This window comes from Barbatula barbatula, assembly GCF_947034865.1.
Source record: "Barbatula barbatula genome assembly, chromosome: 13".
Classification (NCBI taxonomy): domain Eukaryota; kingdom Metazoa; phylum Chordata; class Actinopteri; order Cypriniformes; family Nemacheilidae; genus Barbatula; species Barbatula barbatula.
In genome coordinates, this window is record NC_136776.1 from 22,201,961 (window position 1) to 22,223,904 (window position 21,944).

Consider the following 21,944-nt stretch of genomic DNA (forward strand, 5'->3'; position numbering starts at 1 on the left):
CCCTTAATTCTAAAAAGACCATTACCTATAGCCTAATACGATTTACTTTTTCTATAGTACTTAGTAATTAGGACATGTTTTATTTTTATTTTCTTGGTTTGAAGTGAAGTCCTGTTTGTTTTAATTTTCTCTTTATTGAGAGATGTGTATTCTCTTTATACATTGACATTTTTGTACAACATTATTCCATTAAATAAATTAGTCAATCCATCAATACATGCATACATCTAATGTGACTGTTTTACAATTAGGCCTCATGTTTGTGTTTTTATCCGATATCTTTATTTGGATATGTCTGATTCCAGGAGTGCAATAAACAAAACCCACACATGCTCATTTCTTAATTTAGAATGTGTTGTTGTTTCATATTATTTTTTAAGAATAATTTGCAGCACACACTTTTCCTAATCATTAAACATGAATTGAAACTTACATTAAGGTGACAAACAATTGTGTAATATATTTATATGGAATATTTATCATGTAAAAAAGGGATAGTTCACCCAAATAACTTTAATAATAATAAAAACAATTTTCTTTGGTGCTGAATTATCTGCAGTCAGGACTGTTTATTTTTTACTCGACATTAATTTCATTAGATGCAAGTTGCAATACCACTCTAGATCAGATAGATTTATATCCCTACCATTTACTGAATAAGCCATTTTAAGTAATGAGCACTCATCATAACCATCTTCGTGTAAAAACAGTGGTATTTCAACTGCATCAACTTCGTCTGCGATAAAGAACGCGAACGCGATCTCTTCCATTGTTGACGTTTGCAGTCGACAACACAGCGAGATTCAGGAAGTGTCCGGCTTGCCTGCACTTTTTTTCACTCCTCCCCTCACTGTAGCCGCCTACTCTCGCCTATATTTCAGGCGAGGCAAGGCGCATCTCAAACAAGCCTATTGTCAAGAACTTGTGACTCCACCTGCACACAACTGAACATGTTTTGGATGCGAGGTCTTTACTGCACCAAGAGAGTGTGTGAGGCGACTGAGATGGCTGCAGAATAGATGTGGTGATAGATTGTAGACATCGATTAATCTTCGTGGAAGACTGATACTATAGATAACAGTATTTTATACTGTCGTGTGTGTGAACAAGCTTTATCGAACAAGAGAGAGGAGCGATTTAACGGGGAAAGTTTAGGGTTAGGGAGACACGACCGGTCTAATTCTTAGGACGAACCTACGGAATATCAGGATGTCACCGCTTTGTATTCTGCTTTGTCGATTGATTTTTGTTTCGAAAGGTAAGACAATATTTTTGATGATCGTATATTTAATGTCTTTTACTTAAACGCTGTTCGGTTACATTCTTTAACCGACGCTTTTATCCATTGCCACATTGATGGTTATACGTGTCTTTTATCAGTATGGGATTAAACACACGACCATTGAGTTGTTAGCGCAATTTTGGCCATTTTATAATCAACAATCTGCACAGTGTAGTCTGAATGGGGCATGCAGTTATGAACTGATGTGTGTGTGAATGTTTGTGACTTCGTATAATATGAAGTTATTGGCGGTTATTATCATATGCAAAAATGTCTGTGCTAACAAACAGGTATGATATATTTACATTTACATATACAGTGGGTACGGAAAGTATCAAGACCACCTTACATTTTTCACTCTTTGTTATATTGCAGCCATTTGCTAAAATCATTTAAGTTATTGTCTTTCTCATTGATGTACACACAGCACCCTATATTATACAGCCTATATACTGAAAAACACAGAATTGTTGACAAGCCACACACCTGTCTATATAAGACCTTACAGGTCACAGTGCATGTCAGAGCAAATGAGGTCAAAGGAAATGCCTGAAGAGCGCAGAGACAGAATTGTATCAAGGCACAGATCTGGCCAAGATTACAAAAACATTTCTGCTGCACTAAGAGTACGGTGGCCTCCATAATCCTTAAATAGAAGATGTTTGGGACGACCAGAACCCTTCCTAGAGCTGGCCATCCGGACAAACTGAGCTATCGGGGAAGAAGAGCCTTGGTGAGAGAGGTAAAGAAGAACCCAAAGATCACTGTGGCTGAGACACATGAAAACCCGCTTGGAATTTGCTAAAAAACACCTGAATGACTCCAAGATGGTGAGAAATAAGATTCTCTGGTCTGATGAGACCAAGCTAGAACTAAGACAATGACCCAAGCACACAGCTAAAATAACGAAGGAAGTAGAAGGCTGTAATGGGTCAGATGTTGTCGGAAAAGATGTGTTTTTCCTCATGCGACTCCTCGTGTACCTGACTTACGATTTATAATCGACCGAACATTTTATTATTGACATTAGAGACTTTGTTTTATTGTAACTGTACTGTCAATTTAATAGGATTCGTTCATGTCAATCATTTCTATTGTGTTAGCGGTATTGGAGAATGTAAACATTTCTGCAGTTCCTCCGGGTGGTAACCTCACAGATGAGGGTGTTTTTTGCTCTCCAATGTGTGCTGCTTTTGGGCTTGCTTAAAAAAGAGACAACCCTGTTGACTCAACCTAGCACGCTGGAAATAAAGTCTGATTATCCTACATATTGATTTCAATAATATTAAGACATTTTTATCTAAATTGTGTTTCAGGTGTTGAACCAGATGAAGTGAAGTCAGTGTCAGTGTTGGAGGGAGAATCTGTCACTTTACACACTGATCTTCCTCACATACAGACAGGTGATCAGATACTGTGGACGTTTGGACCTCAAGAGAAGCGTATAGCTGAGATCTATAGACAGAAACCCAAGACAGAAACTGGAAGGCATGGAGGCCAACTGAAGCTGAACAATGAGACTGGATCTCTCACTGTCACAAACATCAGAAATGAACACACTGGACTTTATAAACTACAGATCATCAACAGCAGAGGAACTTTATACAGGACGTTCAATGTGACCGTCTATGGTGAGTAAAGAGAATTTCAGAATTGTCATCCGTTAATGGTCATTAATTTGATTTTTAAATGACAAATAGAAGAGGATAGACATGTGTTTCTCACTCGTGTACATCATAGGGATTTCAAAACATACAGCACAGTGTCAATCAATACACAGTAGTAAACAGGAGGTCAATGTTTTAATCTGAAGATCTGTTGAGATGCTTTATGTACCATACATAAAAAAACATCGCCTTTTAAAACATAAGTGAATTCTTTATTAGATTATACATTTTAACTGAGAGGTAAAAGAGAAGATTTCTTTACTGTTTTTCAGAAGGTCTGCATGTTCCCATCACAAACCAAAATCAACATCTCAACATTAGTCACGTGTGTCAGACGTGTTCAGGTATGTACACATTTATAGTAATGTTTATTTAGGCATGTCAATAGTGATATTTAGGAATTGTCACACAAGCAAAAGTGTAGTACCAAATGTCAATAATGTTTATTGCCTTATTATCAGTGTTTACTAAAATATTCTGCTAATCTGACAATATCTGTGGTAAATCTTTTCTAATATAAAGATTTTTTTTTTTAAATGATTAAAACATACATAATATAATTATGTTCCTGTTTTTGACCAAACATTATTAACGGAAATATATTTTAAGGTTGATATCAAAAGATTTTAGTCGTTTATATTTTAATTATTTTATTTGAGTAATTTTAATTGAATCAATTCTTATTTAAATCCAACTCAGTTTTTTTGTGTTAAACCCATGAAGTTGACTTTTGTGTTGAGACTACATCATTTATTTTGTAGATATAACTTTGACAGTTGATCCCAGCATGCTTTGTGTTTGACTGCATTAGGATTATTGATTGTTCAGAAGAGCGGTGCTTGTATTACTCACAAGATTGGAGGCACATTAGAAGTCATGAAATGCCTATGTTATTTTGCTTATTGAGCAGTTTCTGTGCTAATTCCAGCACAGAGACCTTCAGTCTCTTCTTACTTGACCATCTATGTTGTAAAAAGAATATGTATTTCAACATGAAAGTAAGTGTTCCATGAGGTTTGAATTAGACACATGATTTAGATCTGTGTCATTTTTTTTGTTTACTTTAAGTTACAGTAAGTCGTACTTGAATTATAGCAGTTTTAGCTTATTTTTATAGTTATTTTTTCAGTGCAGCGCAACATGTTTGTGAAAATGTTTGTTAAATAAAAAATTCCTCATATCTCTTGTTCCATGATGTCTAGATGCGTCTGCCACCGACCGTACACATGTTTGTGTCGTCGCACCAACAGTGTTGGTGGTTTTGGCCATGATTGTTTTAGCAGTCAAACACTGTCGGATCACTAGACATTTGAACAAAGATGTAAGTATTTCAGCAAATACAACTAATCCTGCTCTGTAAATCTCCTGCTTTTTGCAAGTTTTGTTAGACACTGACTGTCTTCAATTTCTCGCAAAGGAACAGTTCACCAAAATATAAAAATTCTTTCGTTTACTCATCCTCACGCCCTGCAAGAAACAATGAGATTCATTGTAATTCACGTGCTGCCATATTGAAACGCGCTACACTGATCTGTGTTGCAAGGAAAGTGTGAAGAATTGGTCACTCAATCAGCAGAAAATATTAATAATTTTCTCTCAAAAATGATTTTTTTTGTCTATTAAAAGATGACCCACTGGAGTCATTTACAATTAGATGATGGGTGTATGTGCTTTTCATATAATGCCGAACATGGCTTTGAACATTACTTCTATTTATTTATCCAATTATTTTACTATAGCACAAACTAAACGTCAAAATGTGCTTTTTTTATTTTGTCTTGCTTTTCAATACAATACCTTAAAATAAAAATGAGCAGAACAAGTAGGCTATATCAAAACAAAAAATGGTTCGGTTGCTGAACATCCGGTGCATCCCTCCTGCTCATTGTTACTTGTTATTGGCTGGAGTTACATGAGGTTTTCTTCTTATAAACATCCCGAGCACCCCAAAACAGTCAAAATCCAAGCAGTGGCCAGTAGACACGCACTACTAGAGGATCTTTGCATGTTGTCTGTAAATCCAACATGATCTACCTTTTAACAGACCTTGAATAATGTAGTCAGATGTGTTGAATTTGAGTCTAGTACAGAACAGAACACCTATAATGCATAAATATAATGCCAATAATAATGTCATTACATAAATATAATGCCAATAATAATGTCATTACATAAATATAATGCCAATAAGTAAATGGAGGTGGTCGATTTGTTAATGAAGAATATAAGCCCTATATTGATTTTTGCCTGAATGATGCTTTGTGTAAGTGGTAAACCACGGATAGCTGTGCATTAAAGGGTCTAAAGTGTACCGATGGGTTAATGGATTTGATAAATGTATTATTTATGAAACATTTACACTGACAATCACTTTCAACGTTTTTATCTGGTTCTGTGTTTTCTTACAGAGCACCACCAGCGATGATGTTTATTCAGCACAAGCAGCTTAAAATCAAACAGCTTCAGTCCAGCACATTCCATAATGTTAGAGTCGTTCAATCAAGAGATAATGAGATGTGTGTTTTCAAGGAGGCCCAATGTTTGCCTTAAATGTATTTTAGGAATTGTGCTTTTTAAGGCTTAAGGCCCTATGAAATAATGAAGTATAAATTTTTCTGTCAATGGCTTACGTCACTTTTATAGCCGGTATAGGACGTCGTTGGCTGTATTACATTTATTTATTTATTCTTACCTATTATGTATTTGTATTCTATGTGCCAAGAATGCTTATTATGAAACTCAGGTGACCACCAAGTGCACTGGTTACTTTAACACTGATGGTACTTTAACACTGACGGGTAGTCATATATGTTCTTTCCTCTAGTACATTGCAAGACTGGTTTGAACTTCATGACGAATAGTTCAGAATGATGCACTTGACTGGAAGTACCTCAGATCTCATTCCTGTTTTAGTAGAGTATTTGTAAATTGTGCTGGACTAGCCATGTTTTGTACTATGCTTGACATTTGTGTGTGTAACGCTGTCTGTTGTGTATTTGTGTGTGTGTTTATGCCTGTTTTCATCACTTCATGCAAAAAACTGAACTATTGTGTTGATATGCATTACGTTTTTTTAAATATTGATGCAATAAAGGCATTGTTGTTCAATACTGTAGGTATCAATTGAATACAAATCTTCTTTGTACATTGTAGTTTTAATGAGTATCAAGATATTACCGACTCAACTTGACAACTTTTTTTAAATAAGTATACATACTTTGTAATGACAATGTTACTAAATGCATGTGTTGTGAATTTTGACAACAGCCTACTTACTGAAACTTACTGAAACATGGAGAGCATTATCAGGTAGTTATTAATCACGATGTCGACATTGATAAGAAGCAATTTTGAGGTTCAATTTTTATTACGATTTCAGGCTTTTTTTTTAGAGCCCTTGCTCCATTAACAACACAAGGTAGACAATGTTGTAAAAAGTAGAACTTAACAAAGATATGTTAAAAGAAGTAAAGTTATTAAGGAAAGCAAACCTAGTGTTGGAAGCAGCTTTCAGTTGTAAAGATTTAGTGTTTTCGATTGTGCCACAGATACAGTTACAACAAGTGCAGGTGGTGATACACACACTTTTCATTTTCTTTCAAAAAGTCACATGTAGGAATATCCTTTATAGACTTAGTATGAAGGGAGTCAACCAGTCACAGCTCCTCTGTACTAGTTAATTTACCAGTCTTATTTTTAACTACAGGTACTAGCAAGACAGATAACATGGATCCAGGAAGTATTCCATGCTTCATTAACCCAGAAAAGCATAGAGCAAGTATAACAGAAATACTTTGACCAGCGTATTTCAGATGTTCTGCAGTTATTCTATCCCGCCCACAGGCTTTGTTCATTTTAAGTTTGTCAGCAGTGGCGGTTCTACATTGAATTGCACCCCATGACCTTTGATCATGGGGGAACAAAAGGAAAAATTGTACTTGCTGCTGAGGTTTGCCAGTGGAGGAGAAGGGAGTCAACTGAGGCAAGAAAGGAATCCAGGGAAAGGTCACCCACATGAACACGCATACAAACACAGTAAAGAGAAGTGGATAAACACAGCACACAGGAAGGGGACACAAACTCACACTATCATACACTGATAAAAATGATTTTTTGGGGTAGTAGACTTTATTTAAAAAACTAAAGTATTTCTACATAAAAAAAGTTAGTTGATGTGTGAACTTTAAAATGTTGAGTAAAACCTACAATGGTGTTTATGTCGTGCATGTATTGATTAAGATAAATAAATACTAAGATGTAATGTTTGTTGCATTAACACTGATTACTCAAGTATTTATAAGAACGTAAAAAAACGTTGTAGAGTTCAGCGCACCTGAACAAACCAAAATGGTGTCATTTCGAAATATCTTTCGATGTACTTTAACATTTTTGGTCAGACGAGTGAATGGCAAATTATTTTGTTATATTTAGTTCGATATTTTCTAGACAGATATATTACAGAAGAGTATTGGCTAAGGATTCATCAATGCGCATGCGCGTAACTCCCGCCATTTCAGGGGTCGTTTATGAGGGATTGTTTAGGGGATTCACTCAACAGACAAAAAGATCAAAATAATATTTCAACAAAAAGAACAAATTGAAATGATCTTAATCAAAATAACCAAACAGCCAACCCAGCAATAAGTCAAGGAAGGCAGTACATGAAAAAAAGATATAAATTCCAAAACACATAATAAACCAAGAAAAACGAAAATAATAAGTATGATACAAAAATACTTTTGTACTTTTACTCAAAGTTTAAAGGCAGCACTTCTACTTTTACTTGAGTAATATTTTACCTCGGGTATCTCTACTTTTACTCAAGTACATGGTTTGTGTACATCGTCCACCACTGCTTCTTATTACATACAGCAAAAAATAAAAGTTAAGTTTATTCACAATTTCAAAGAGAGGGGCTGTTTACTTTGATCGGCAAACACTGTGCTTTACACACATGGGCTTAGAGACAGTATCGCACTGTGCTGGAGAGGTGGCTTCTGAATGTGCACAAAGAAGAAAAACAACACCCATTGTTTATGAGCGAGTATAAGAGTGATCTGAGGAGATGAAAACAAATGTGAATCTTCAATCATTGCGGTGTTTTATATAGACATGCAAACTCTGTGGGCTGTTCTGTGTGTAAAGAACCATGTGTTTGCACAAAGTATCCTGAAGTAAACCTATTGGATTAAACATTGTTTAGGTGACAAACAGCTAAACAATTATTGATAAAACTAAAATGATCAGAATCGGATAATAATATTGCTTTATATTGTATTTATATATATAGAGAGTATGTTTGATTTCTGGAATGGTTTAAATGACTTACATTCTCACAAAGGACTACAAAGAAGTTACATACATTAAACTGATTCATGTTAGTTTTGTCAGTGGTGGACAAGGTTATTTGGTTTGGGTTATACAGGGGTTTTCCTGGCTAGTGAGGTTGAGGGTGCCATCCTGATCTTTGACGTATTAAAAGTTCTAAAAAATGTAAATGAAAATAACAATTAAGTTAAATTTAAGTTAAACAATTGTATTCAAACTAATGTTTATCAAATAACGTATTTCTATTATTTTCAACTACATTTACATTTAGTGATGCATTTGCGCAATATCCAACTGTATTAACCAGTCACATACTATATGAATAACATGAGCAGAGCTATATATAGCCATCATGCATTCTGTGGTTCACTTCATTACAAGGATGTAGGTCATGTTCATTTAAGACATTTCAAGAAATGAAACATACTTGGATGCAAATCCAAACTCCTGACAGAGTTCATTGATGTTGAGATGCTATTGCTGATCACATGTGTTTGTATCCTGAAATTCCACCACATATCATTAACTATATCACTGGTCACGTGTGCACATACTGCCCTCTTGTGGCCACTCCTCTCTGCCGTGATTTACATGCTACTCGTTATATTCCACATCACAAGCAATGTTTTTCAGTCCAGCCATGAAAAGCATCAACTGCTATCTCCACATGCGTCTTCCATAGCCGTTCCCGTATATTTGTGTGTTAATAAGTTTAATGCCAACTGAACAAGACAATAATAAATGCATGATTCAAATAATGTTGAAAACTTCATAATTCATTAACCTCAATTCTTTACTGAATGAAATGGTGCCTATAGGGATTTTTGTGGTGATATTTGGTGAATACAAATCTAGTGTAGCGGATCTCTGATGGATTTGTTTAGTTATTTACGAATGAAATTGAGGGGCAACATTGTTAACAAGTTTTTGTGACTACCAATGTTTATAGTTTGCACTTTCATTGTAGAAGAACCTGGAAAAGGGAGATGATGAATAACCATAACCACCAGTTCCCTCCTCCCACCAGCTGACAGATAAAACTAATAGCACCTAGAGAGGCGGGACTTAAGCAGAGCAGCCAATCACCAGCAGGTGTTGAGTCAGCTTGTTTGAGAGGGCGGGGAGAAGAGACGGTGCACTTCGCGTTTGCTCGCTCGCTTGGCTCGTTTGGTCAGGTGAACATCAACTGGACAGACGCGTCTTCAACATCTGATAAACCTACGTCGAGAAATTGCAGTCTGACTAAAATTCTCAGGATGTCACTGTTACTACTTTGCGTGATTCTCTTATCAATGATTGTACAAGGTAAGATTTGTTTAAGTATTCATTTCTCGTATCATGACAGTCGCCAAAGCAGATGGTTCATGTGAAATGGAAACATCACGATAACCTGATATTTGCTGCACTTGTTGTTATTTATCACGCGGTGTGTTTTCCTGTATCGCTGTTCCTAAACACAAGTCCTTGATAATATAAGTTTAGCCAAAGCGTCAATGTTCTCCGTTCATGGTTTCTTACAATGGGGCGGCATGGAGCGCCGCTAGGGGGCGTGTTTCTGTCAACTTGAAAGGGTTTGAGAAGCTTGCATACAAGAAATATCACCTCAGTAATTGTCTTGTGAGAAAAAGTGTTAACAACTTAAGCTATTTTAATTCAGCGTGTTGAACTTTGTTACACTGTTGTTGCAGTTAGCGTTGTGTTCGGGGAAAAATAAACGAGAGAGGGATCATCTTTAGCCGCTCTTGGCATATTTATTTTAGTTGCTGACACATCAGTCTCACGGTCAGACAGCCATCAGTAAGAAGAATACCGTAAAACAACTTAAACAAACATAATAACTCAAACGCGTCTTCTGTGGCTTCAAGTCTAGTGCCCCCTTGTGGCATACACATATACAACAATACAGACCAGTACAGCATTACATAAATATACAACTGAGGACATAATTAACATATTTTAATTCAGCGTGTAATGCAAATGTCAGATGTTGAAACAGAAAACGTATCGTTGTGATAGTCTGAGATGGTCCTTCCACATCCCTACGTCACAGGGAGGGGCTACTTGTGTCAAGTCTCACCCATTCATTACCATACGTGTCATTCACATGTAATAAGAATTCACCTGCCGTTTTGAAATCGTCACATTTTTGGCAAATATGAACTATTTAACCACCATGTCAAGGAATAGGCAATTGTTTATTTACAATGTGTCTGCATGTTATTTATGTAGGCCTATATGTTTTAAGGTTGCATGTGCATCATTGTATCAATTCAAATTGAGTGTTTTTGGCAAGAGTGTCAAGTCTTCAGTTCAGATATTAATATAATATTTACATTCAGTCATTTAGCAGACGCTTTTATCCAAAGCGATTTACAAAGAGTTCAGGGAGCAATAAGCGATATGTCATAAAAGAGCAATAGGACGATAGGTGCTAATACACATTTAATTTTCAATTTCAATAAGTTAATATGAATTTCCGGGATAATGACAAGGAGTATGGAATCGAAAATGATAAGTGTTTATAATTAATATACGACAGTAAGATTATTTCATTGATATTTAGTTAATGCTGATATGATTGCAGTTCATTTGATTGTACATTAGTCATCGCCCATCACTTCCCCTTTGCAGACATAAAATCCTTCAAGACTAACCGCGACCCTTGGATGATGGCGTCACTTCTCCCCAGTTAACAACACCACTAGCCAAAAACACAAAGCAGAATTATTTCATATACACATCTGAGATTAAATTTGAAGTGTAACTTGAATATTTATTATTGGCCCAAACTTGACTCAAACGTTATGTTTGCTCAACTGGTTTTGTTGTTCGTTCAATTTAAATGTTTTCATCTGTTATTTTTTAATACAGCAAATTCAGCTAAAGTTAGCATTAATTCTATTTGTTCTATGTTATTTAAACTATAATCATTAAGAAAATGTGATTATCATAACTTCACAACACATAGAAGACAAATGAACAAATTCAACACATTCAACGTCTAGTTTCCTCTGCGGTTTTAGACGCAAAATACGAATCCCCTTTAAAGTATTTCCCCTTATTCGGTCATGACTGACAATACAGCTTTTCACTTATACAATACTGGAATATCAATTTGGTTGGTAGCCTTATTTTTGTATGATAATTGTCTGTATTTCAGTAAATGCCACACAAACTGTTCATTCCTTAGCCAGTTAAAGAGCTTTTACATGCATTGATTTTTTTTGATGGACTGAGACACTCACAAAGCAACAGAGCGGGTGCAAATGCAAATGCTTAACAAGAGGGATTTAAACATCGACTTTTGTAGGGAAATAAAAGCATTTGTGTGGTTTGCCTGTTGGGATCATTTTTGTTTAAAGAGCGATCAAATGTTCAGTGGTTGTGGCATAAGCTGGTCAGGAGCCATGAAGAAGTATTTGCTTCAGAGAATGTAAGAGATCTGTTAGTGCAGTGAACATTTTTTAATTCTGTCATTTATTCATCCTCAAGTTGTTCCAAATCTGGATAAATGTGTTCGTTCTGCGGAATACAAAGATATATATGAAAACTTTTGTTATCAAACTGTTCTGAGGCACCATTGACTACCATGGTAGGAAAAATAGCTTTATACATTTCCAAATGTCCCTTGAAGATGTGAAATGTTGAGAAATCATTTCTGGAAAAATACGACCTTCCGAGGATGTGCGGGGGGGATGGGGGTGTTTGGAGGAACTTAATCACGAGCACAGAATACATCACTGCAATACATTATCCCTGCATAACAATTGATTCACTGTAAGTTTATGTTGTTTCACTTACTGCGTGCGGTTCATTTCTGGTATTTATTAGACCGCACTCCATCTATCAATTTCAAGTGATCTCCAAATCCAGCGTTATATCCACCGTTTATATAATATTCATCACTGAAATGCCATGAACAAACCGACACACCTCGACTTCTCTCACTATCGCAACACGCTGTAGCTGGAGGCCCACAGCGCAGCCAATCTTGACGCTGCGCAGCCAATCTTGATGGTCTTCCTATAGCTCTTGGTTGAAACATAGGCGGGCTATTTATTTCGCCTTGCCGTGGGCGTGCTTTTCCGGGAGAATTGCCCAATAAGGGACTAAGAAAAGTTGATACGTAACGGTTTTTATTGTTTGAAAAAAACTTTCCTGTACGAACACTGGGGGAGTGTATCGAGCACAGAAATACTACATAATATATCCAACTCATTTTTTGACAAGTTGACCATGTTAAGCACGAGAAGAAAACACGTTAAACATTAAGAAGTCGCATGAAACAGCTTTAAATCTTCTCTTTAATAAAATGATCAATACATTGATGTAAAGTCTGAATATGTACGATATGAAGTACATGACAATTGTGCGTACATTATTTAAGAGGGACGGATGATGTCTGTGCTCTTCAGCTCTCTGGAGTATCTTAAGTAATCAACTATTACCGCAACTGTAGCCACACCCATCAGAGCAGAAATAGCCAATCGAATGACAGCTTCAGTAAAACCAGAGCACTGGATAAGGCCTGGAAAGGGAGAATATTGTCAAACGGCGCTGCTTTTTTCTCTTTGTCGTTGGTAATTGTATGGATTATTTGACATTAATGGTAGATTATAGTCCGTGTGAATGACATAAATATATACAAGGCTACTCATCCGTTCAGCAATTATAAAGTTTTGACACACCTGAAGTTTTAACACACCTGAACACGTCTGACAGACATCATTGATGTCCAGATGTTGTGTGTGGTTTGTGATGGGATTGTTGACCACACATCTGTATGTGTTGTTGTCTTGATAATCCACCTCCAGAGGAAGAGAGAGTCTGATGTTGAGATCAGACACACTGATGCTGGAGTGTACACGGCTTCCATTATACCAGGAGAGACTCACATTTGCCACATTCATCACTGAACACAACAACACACATGTCGAGGCCGAAGATCTTTCTGATGATGAAGAACATTGTGAAGAGTTTCTGATGATGACAGGAACAGACAGACGAGCTGGAAAGACAGGGAATACAGACACATTGATTGGTTGACTGGTTGTTTAACATATATGAGCAAACAGCATGTTGTGCATAACAGGCCCCTTTAAAGATACTAAAAGAATGGGAAACAAAGCCGACTGATAAGAATTAAAAATAATATAGCTGCAAGCAGTCGATGTGGGGTCGAACTGACCCAAGACACAAAGAGAAATATTTGTGCGCATCTATGACGAGTTTAGGCAAGGCAAGCTATACATATGTGACCCCATGCTTAATGAGTCGGAAGTCTTATTAAGGTTTTCATAAAAACGGTAATTAAACATCCAAAATTATCTTTATTTGTCAAATCGTTCATATAAGGGATGAGTCACTATCAGAAGCAAAGATCTTGCGCATCTGATGTTTTGTTTTTTAAAGGAACTCTCATATATGCTCACATATGACCTACAAAAAAAGTATGTTTTCATGAACATAAAAAAACAAGCATAACTATCATACAACTTAAAACTTTTGGTGGCACTAGAGGGTTTAAAATAGAGAATCTGCTATTCTAACAATCCCGTTTGTCTTTTATCTTTGTGCCTTTTCATTACTTTTGTATACTATGTTCTATCGCCTATGAATACGTTATGATAACATTAAAACGCTGACAGTATAAAACCTTCAGCGGTCGCATCAATTCATATTTGTTAGGTTCAATTTACTCACAATTGACGGAAACTGTGAATGTCTTGTACAGGGTTCCGCTACTTCTGATGATGGTCAGTTTGTAAACTCCAGAGTCTGTGATGCAGATATTTGTGATGGTCAGAGATCCAGTTTGACCGTCCAGCTTCAGTCTGTCTTTGAAACCCTCAATATGATCATATATTGGGAGGTTCTGTTGATAGATCTCGGCAATGCGAGCATTTTGAGGTCCAAACCTCCACAGTATTTGGTCATCTGTCAGTGTATCGGTAACATCAGTGGACAGTGTGACAGAATCTCCCTCTGTCACCGAAACTAACTTCACTTCATCTCCATTAACACCTGAAACATTTATACACGCATGAAGTTTTACAGCAGTGAAAGTTTCTCTGTGTACATGGAGGAAGTGTCTCAGTTCAGGAAATGGTGTCAGTTGATAGTTTTCACTTTGCTAATTTGTGTCATTTTATAAATAAGCTAACAATTATCATTATCACAGCTTTACTTATGCTTAACAAATCTTTGCATTGGTGGTAGTTTAAATGATGATAGAAATCTTACCACACATCGAGATTAAAATCAGGATGAAACGACACAGAGACATCTCTTGATAGACCGACAGGTTGAGTTGTGGTGAGCTTAGTGTCAGATTCTGAGTAAATGTGGGCGTATTTTTTTCCATTGTGAGACGGGGCTCGTACAGTCCACTGTGTGTTATTTCAACAAACTTTGACACAGTAAAAAAGTTTATAAAGATCATGTTTTGATGTTTTATTTAGAGTGTAAACAAATCTAAACATCCCTATATTGCAGCATTTCTCCAAGTTATTTGTATATACATATATTTTGAATTGTTGGTGTGAATGTGAGGAAAATGCGTCACACACCGTTGTGGTTTGTTTTCTCACCTATACATTCGGCCCATAACAGACACCGTTTTCCTGTTTCTCTACAATGCAACAGTTACAAGAGAATTTTATCATTTATAGTTAGATTTTCTTAAACATGTTCAGTTAAGTAGTGGACAAAACAGTTTTCACTTGACAGGCTGTCACCACTTCCGTCTGGTTGTTAAAAAGCTCTGGTTTAGTAATGTTGTGGGTGTACGTGTGTTATATTCTTTTGCTGAGGATGCTCAGGACGTTTTGCTTTGATCAATCCAATGTGTGAAGTCTGTTCACTCTTATATTACAACAATATCTTTTTTTTTATGAAATCAGGAACACCTCTGTTAGGAAAAACTTTCGCTGTCAGATCATGAATCTCTATTAAGAATACGGCATATTAAAACATTTTCTTATTGTGTTTCAGGTGTGTTTGCTGCTGAAGAAGACCAGACGATCACAGTGATGGAGGGAGACTCTGTCACGCTAGACACCAATCTTTCTCAAATACAGACAGAAGATCACGTATCGTGGAGGCTAAAAAACAACACTCTTCTTGCTGAAGTATATAAGCGTTACAATATAAGCCGCGTATGTGATATTGGAAGAGATAAAGTGAAGCTGGACGATCAGACTGGATCTCTGACCATCACCAACATCAGTACCGCACACTCCACACTCTATAAACTAGAGATGATCAACCACCATGGAACCTTAAACAAAAGATTCAGAGTCGTTGTCTGTGAGTACAGTGGATACGTTTGGCCACGTCTTAACATTCATTGATGTTAGTATGGACTAACATGTTCCCTGCTTGCTTCTAAGCATTTATATTGTATTTTCTTTCATGTTTTCTAGCTCATCGGCCTGATTCTGTCATCAACAGAGACTGTTCTTCACCCTCAAAATGTGTGTTGTTACGTGTTTAATGTGGCTTACTAAACCAAACTAGATTTGTATTTACTTACACAAATCTTGTTCCGTGATGTATAGGTGGGCCTGTCAGGAGTGATGTGGACTATATAGTAATGATGATCACTGCAGCATTTGTGATCATAGCAGTAGCAGTAGCTGTCATTGCCTCTCGGTGCAATAAACCCGCAGCGGGACAGAGTGAGTGTTACAGTAAAGATGCCAAATCATGCTTATGACACCTACAAACCTACAGTTTTCTTCTTTAAACTCCTGGTAAGACACAAGAAGCATCCTTAAAAGAGCTCACTTCAAATGTGTTTCGTTGATTTAAGTTTCCCCACCAACTGGAAAAACAAGAAAAATGATCTCTTGTGACTTTTATTTATAGTTTTATCACAACTTTTTATTTTACAGTTGAGGAAACAGTGATGAAACTTATTAACAACAAAAATATGGCATGCCACTGTATTTATGTGTTTAAGTAAGTTGATCAAGTTTAAGAACGGCAAAGAAACACAACCTGCACAATACAGACAGATTATAAAAAAAACGGATGGTTTCTAAAATATACAGCAGAATGAAGTAAATGAGCAGCGGATCCATTTATTTATCTGCATCTTTAAATGATGCTCTATATTAACATATTTGCATTACCAGTTACTTTCTTGTTCCTCTCCGTGACTGGTTTTGTGTTTTCTTACAGGAACCTGACGGCAATGGGGTTTCTGTGCCACTAGCAGCTTCAGATGGAGTTTTGCGTGAAATGTTCCTGTAGATTAACTGGTAGAGCAATGCACTTGCGGTCCTAGAAAACACATTAATAAATGACATATATAGGCTGAATACACTATAAGCCTATACAGCAGTGACCTCTATAATGTCTGGGATTAAGACATTCATCTGTGAAGCACACTTTTTTTTATCTATACCCGATGCCCTTGGATCGGACACCCGCTACACCCACCAGAACGACGCAGACCAGTTTCATCGCAGCTGTAGTGTAATGAGAGATTGTAATCCATGTGCAGCTTCAGGGGGCAGTAAACAATCGGTACCGGATAAGTCAATACACAGAATATATCCAGATTTACTGACAAACCGCTCAGAAATGTCAACTGTGGCTAAACATGATCCATAAAGAGGGAATAGAGATACGTTTTCTAATCAGGTTTAGCAAAAATCAGTCTGTGAGCAACACTTTTGTTATTTGAATCAAAATTTGTATTGTATTTTATCAAATGTTTTTTATTGTTAATGTGTTTTAAAAATGGCCTTGAACACGTGTGCTTTAGACAAAGATGCTTACAACTTATTCATGAAGTGCTCAAGTTTACTATAACTACAGGATGACTCATTATCATAGTATACACTTTTTACAAATATTGTTATATTATGATCATGTTTACACTGTAAAAACTATTGTTGCCTTAAATAAGGTTTGTGTTAAAGTCGTGTAGTCTGCACTTACTACATGACTGCATTACTGTAAACACAAACTTTGTCGGGGGAATAAATGAAGGGAAGAGCTAATCGATACAATTTTGCATGTAAAATGTACATTTATATAGTTAAATATATTACAGCAGCTGACAGCAAAAAAAACATAAATGATATTGTTACTGTACCTACAACATGCATTTATTTGATCCATTCTCAGTTTATTAATTTCATTTAGATCTTTGTTTTTTTCTTATGTTAAAGCTCTTTAAACAAAGTAGAGATAACATGATGTTAAAGTCACACTGTCCAGGTGCAATCTGTCCAGTAGGTGGCCTCATTACTCTACTACAGTCCCGATATAAGATGCACTTAAAGGAACAGTTCACACAACAGGGAAAATCCTGTCATCATTTGATCACACTTCTGTCATTTCAAACCTATATATTTTCTCCTGCACAACACAAAAGATGATATTTTGAAGAATGTTGGTATTTTGAAAACCATTGGTACCCATTGAGCTACGGTATGGACACGAAAACCATAACCCATAAGTCAATGAAGTTTTCTGTCACCAACATTCTACAACATATCTTCTTTGGTGCTTCATTTTGAGACTGAAGATCTTTCTGATGATGAAGAACATTGAGAAGAGTCTCTGATGATGACAGGAACAGCTGGAAATATAAATCATGAACTGATCTCTCGTCTGAAATCTGAAGATGATCTCTGTGTTTTCTGACATGTTCTTCTCATCTGAAAGCACATGTGTTGTGTCACTGTTGTTCAATTTGTGTATTTATTAAACACTGCTGGATGAGTGAAGGAAACACCTACTCTCAAATCCTCCTTCGTATTTAATGCCATATATATCAAAGGAAACTTCACAAATGTATAGTTAAAATATGTTCATCATGTCCTAAGTTGTATATTTATGTAATGATGTACTGGTCTGTATTGTTGTATATGTGTATGCCTCAAGGGTGCACTAAAGTTTAAGCCACAGAAGATGCGTTTGAGTTATTATGTTTGTTCAAGACTCTAACTGATGGCTGTCTGACCGTGAGACTGATGTGTCAGCAACTAAAAAATAAAAATGCCAAGAGCGGCTAAAGATGATCCCTCTCTTGTATATTTCCCCCCGAACCCAACGGTAACTGCAACAACAGTGTAACAAAGCTCAACATGTATAATATGACACAATCATAATCACTTAAAGAAATGAAGGTACTCCTGTGGAGTCTGAAATGAGAGAAACACTTGATTCAGTGAAAGACACCCAACTAAAATGTACCAAGCTTTGTTGTATTATTAGTTGTATTAAAATACTTTTATTTAAATAATTAACTCACCACAGAAGTTAACATTGAATCTCTTGTATGAAGTTCCTCTGTCACTTATGATGTGTAGTTTATAAAGTCCAGAGTCTGTGATGGTGATGTTTGTGATGGTGACAGATCCAGTCTGAGTGTCCAGCTTCAGTCTGTCTCCAAATATCTCATTACTGTCAAACATATCAATACGAATTTTATACATCTCAGCTATACAGATTGAGTATAGATCAATCTAATGTCGTAGCGGCTGGGAGAAGTGTGTAGTGTCCCTCATTTCTCAATCCTTTCAAACTTCCACGAATCTTGCTGAAAACAACAACATGTACATTTACATTTTACATTTACATTTATTCATTTGGCAGACGCTTTTAGCCAAAGCGACTTACAAGTAGTTTTATACAGTGACATGTACTGTAAGTAAATGAATGCAAGAGATTTTACATCAATAAAACAACTTTATTTGGTACATTACTGTATTCGATAAGCTGCTTTAAAACACGTATTAATATTTGCTTACAATTATGTAAAAATGATTTGATTCCATATATGATTGTTAAAACATATATTAACATTCAAAAACAGGAAATCAATCTTAAAAAGCAAATAAATTAAAAAGTTGTATCCTGATGCACATCAGTCGGAGTCTGAGTGTCATGTCTGGTCTCTCTCCTCCTTTCAGCTCTTCTGGATCTGACGTCATAAAACACTACAGCGATGGTGGCCACGCCCACCAGAGCAGAGAGGCCCAATCGGATCACAGCTCCAGTAAAACTGTAGCACCAGATTTTGTCTGAGTGTTAAAGCGACACATAAACACAGAAGTGTGAACGTCAACAGATAGCTCACACTGAGTTTCTAAAAGAAACTAAAATTAGTGATCAGTAAAGGACCTGATTCATCGTAAACACTGAAAGTTCATTTATTATGTCTTTTGCTCAACATATTCAGTAGATTCTTATACCTGAACACGACTGACAAACATCATTGATGTCCAGATGTTGCGTGAGGTTTGTGATGGGATTGTTGACCACACATCTGTATGTGTTGTTGTCTTGATAATCCACCTCCAGAGGAAGAGAGAGTCTGATGTTGAGATCAGACACACTGATGCTGGAGTGTACACGGCTTCCATTATACCAGGAGAGACTCACACCATGTGTCACATTCATCACTGAACACAACAACACACATTTTGATGCTGAAGATCTTTCTGATGATGAAGAACATTGCGAACAGTCTCTGCTGATGACAGGAACAGACAGACGAGCTGGAAAACATGACCATCAAAAAATTATAGAGCATAAAAAAGTTCTCTCTATGATAAATGTATGAAATAGTAAGCTATACTTATATCACCGGCGCTAGTGACACAGGGCCCGGCCTCCAGCTTCCCCGTCCCTCCCTCTGGCCCACGGCCTACACTCATTCCCTCTGCCCCCTGCCCCGGCTGCCTCCGTTAGCTGCTCCAGCGGCCACCATTCCATCCCTACTCTCTCTGCCTCTGGCCGGCCCTCATTTCTCATTGGCTACAGCAGCAGCCATGCCGGTTCCAACCAACACCCCGGTTCTGGAACCACCCCGTCTCCAGCAACATCAGGATGCAGATCCTGGCCGGTGCAGATACTGATCTTCGCAGATACCTACACCTCATCCATATACATCAGGCTAGATTCTGTCAATTTCCAGGCTTCTCTGCCAAAGGAAAAGATTGAGAGGAACATTAGACATCCCTCGCTATTCAAAAAGCGAGCTGTTATCTATTCTCGATCACCTGAATTTAGCAGTGCGCATCATCCCGCAAAGTCGATCATTCGTTATTAGCACCTAATGTTGCACTTATTGCTCCCAAACTCTTTGTAAGTCGCTTTGGATAAAAGCGTCTGCTAAATGACTAAATGTAAATTTCTTTCGCATCTCCTCTCCCTCGCATCCTCCATGCTGCGATGAGCTCAGCTTATGGACCAAATATGTCTCTCGTTATTCGGATCTGATCTTCATATGAACCACCGTCTTCTCAACTCAACTCCATCATCCAAGCCGTCTCCCCCAGGACCTTCCAATCATACCTGACTGCATGGAGGAACTTCAAAACATTCCACTACATTTACAACCTCCCCTTCTTCTCTCCTCATCATCACTTCCTTCATCTCCTTCCTCAACACCGTCAAAAACCTCCAAGCCAGTTCAGTTCAACCTCCCCAAACATAGCCAGCTCCCAAACGGCCATGCTCATCAGAGGCATTCAGAGAGGTCAGACCGCTCCCTCATCAGAGAAGCCCACCGGACCCTAATCACTCAAATCGTCTAGTATTAACGCTTCAACCACTGACCTGTCCTCCATCAGCCAGGATGGCCACAAACCATGCTTCAAACTTGTGCTCTGCCGCAGCAGACAACACTTCTACAAAGCCAGTGTCGCCGCCGTGATCGCCCCGCAGGGCACAGTGCTTCTTCCCTTATTTCTGCTGCGGCTGCCCGCAAAGCTACGTTCAGCACTACCGATGGAACCAATGTGTGGGTTCACCTCTTGATTCAATAGGATTTTATTTCAATCAAACAACTTCTCATTTCCATCTCTTCTTTTTACCCAGACGATGCTTTTTGACCAAAGTAAACCTACAACCCTTTAGTTATTGTCAAATATAAATTATTTTTAAGGAACACCAGAACTTAATAAAAATGAAAGAATCAAAAAGGATCAATGAAAACATGCTTTTCCCCATCAGAAGGAGTGTTACAGTTATCATAAACTCACCATAGACAGTAACATTGAATGGCTTGTATGAAGTTCCTCTATCATGGGTGATCTCTAGTTTATAAAGTCCAGAGTCTGTGATTCTGAGGTTTGTGATGGTGAGAGATCCAGTCTGAGTATCCAGCTTCAGTCTGTCTCTGAATCTCTCATCGATGAGCGACTTAGAAACTCTTTGCCTAAATATTTCAGCTATATGAGTCTCTTGAGGTCCAAACATCCACACTATATGATCACGTCTCTGTATCTCAGTGAGATTATTGTGTAGAGTAACAGAATCTCCCTCCATCACTGACACTGACTTCACTCCATTAACACCACACACACCTGAAACACAGAGTAAGATATAAAACATATCTATTAGATGTGAGCGACACGCTGAGTTTGTCTCAAACCAATTTTAAATTGTGTAAATAAACAAGCACTTACCCGTCACACACACTAAAAGCCAGAAACGCCACATGTCTTATCTTAGTTTCTTCTGCACTCGGTGTCTGTAATGCAGAACCACTAAGAGGAAGTTTAATGAAAGATGATCATGAGGCTATGTTCACATCCTCTGTTTATGAAAGAGGGTCTTTCAACATCTCTTTCTGTGGCAAACATGGCACAAGCCACTGAACTGATATATTGTGAGATTGAAGTCAACGCAGATCACACACA

General features: G+C 37.3%; 2 protein-coding genes across 3 annotated transcripts; one reads left to right on the forward strand and one right to left on the reverse strand.

The window, feature by feature from the left end:
- Positions 1-771: 771 nt before the first annotated feature.
- Positions 772-6,070, forward strand: LOC306902271 (uncharacterized protein). Of its 2 annotated transcripts, none has more exons than XM_079470689.1 (5): positions 772-1,258; positions 2,599-2,913; positions 3,222-3,293; positions 4,152-4,270; positions 5,358-6,070. In XM_079470689.1, the coding sequence occupies exons 1-5, from the start codon at positions 1,210-1,212 to the stop codon at positions 5,397-5,399; spliced, it is 597 nt and encodes a 198-aa protein (XP_079326815.1). In that variant the 5' UTR covers positions 772-1,209; the 3' UTR covers positions 5,400-6,070. The 2 variants fall into 2 exon arrangements, with proteins under 2 accessions (XP_079326815.1, XP_079326816.1); XM_079470690.1 differs by having other exon boundaries at positions 5,774-6,055.
- Positions 6,071-12,813: 6,743 nt separating this feature from the next.
- Positions 12,814-21,793, reverse strand: LOC306903017 (uncharacterized protein). Its single transcript, XM_079471937.1, has 10 exons — positions 21,711-21,793; positions 21,285-21,608; positions 19,491-19,796; positions 19,148-19,319; positions 18,548-18,699; positions 16,688-16,751; positions 16,420-16,563; positions 14,521-14,666; positions 13,981-14,301; positions 12,814-13,285 (listed from the first exon to the last, which is right to left on the reverse strand). The coding sequence occupies exons 1-10, from the start codon at positions 21,742-21,744 to the stop codon at positions 12,825-12,827; spliced, it is 2,124 nt and encodes a 707-aa protein (XP_079328063.1). The 5' UTR covers positions 21,745-21,793; the 3' UTR covers positions 12,814-12,824.
- Positions 21,794-21,944: the final 151 nt, after the last annotated feature.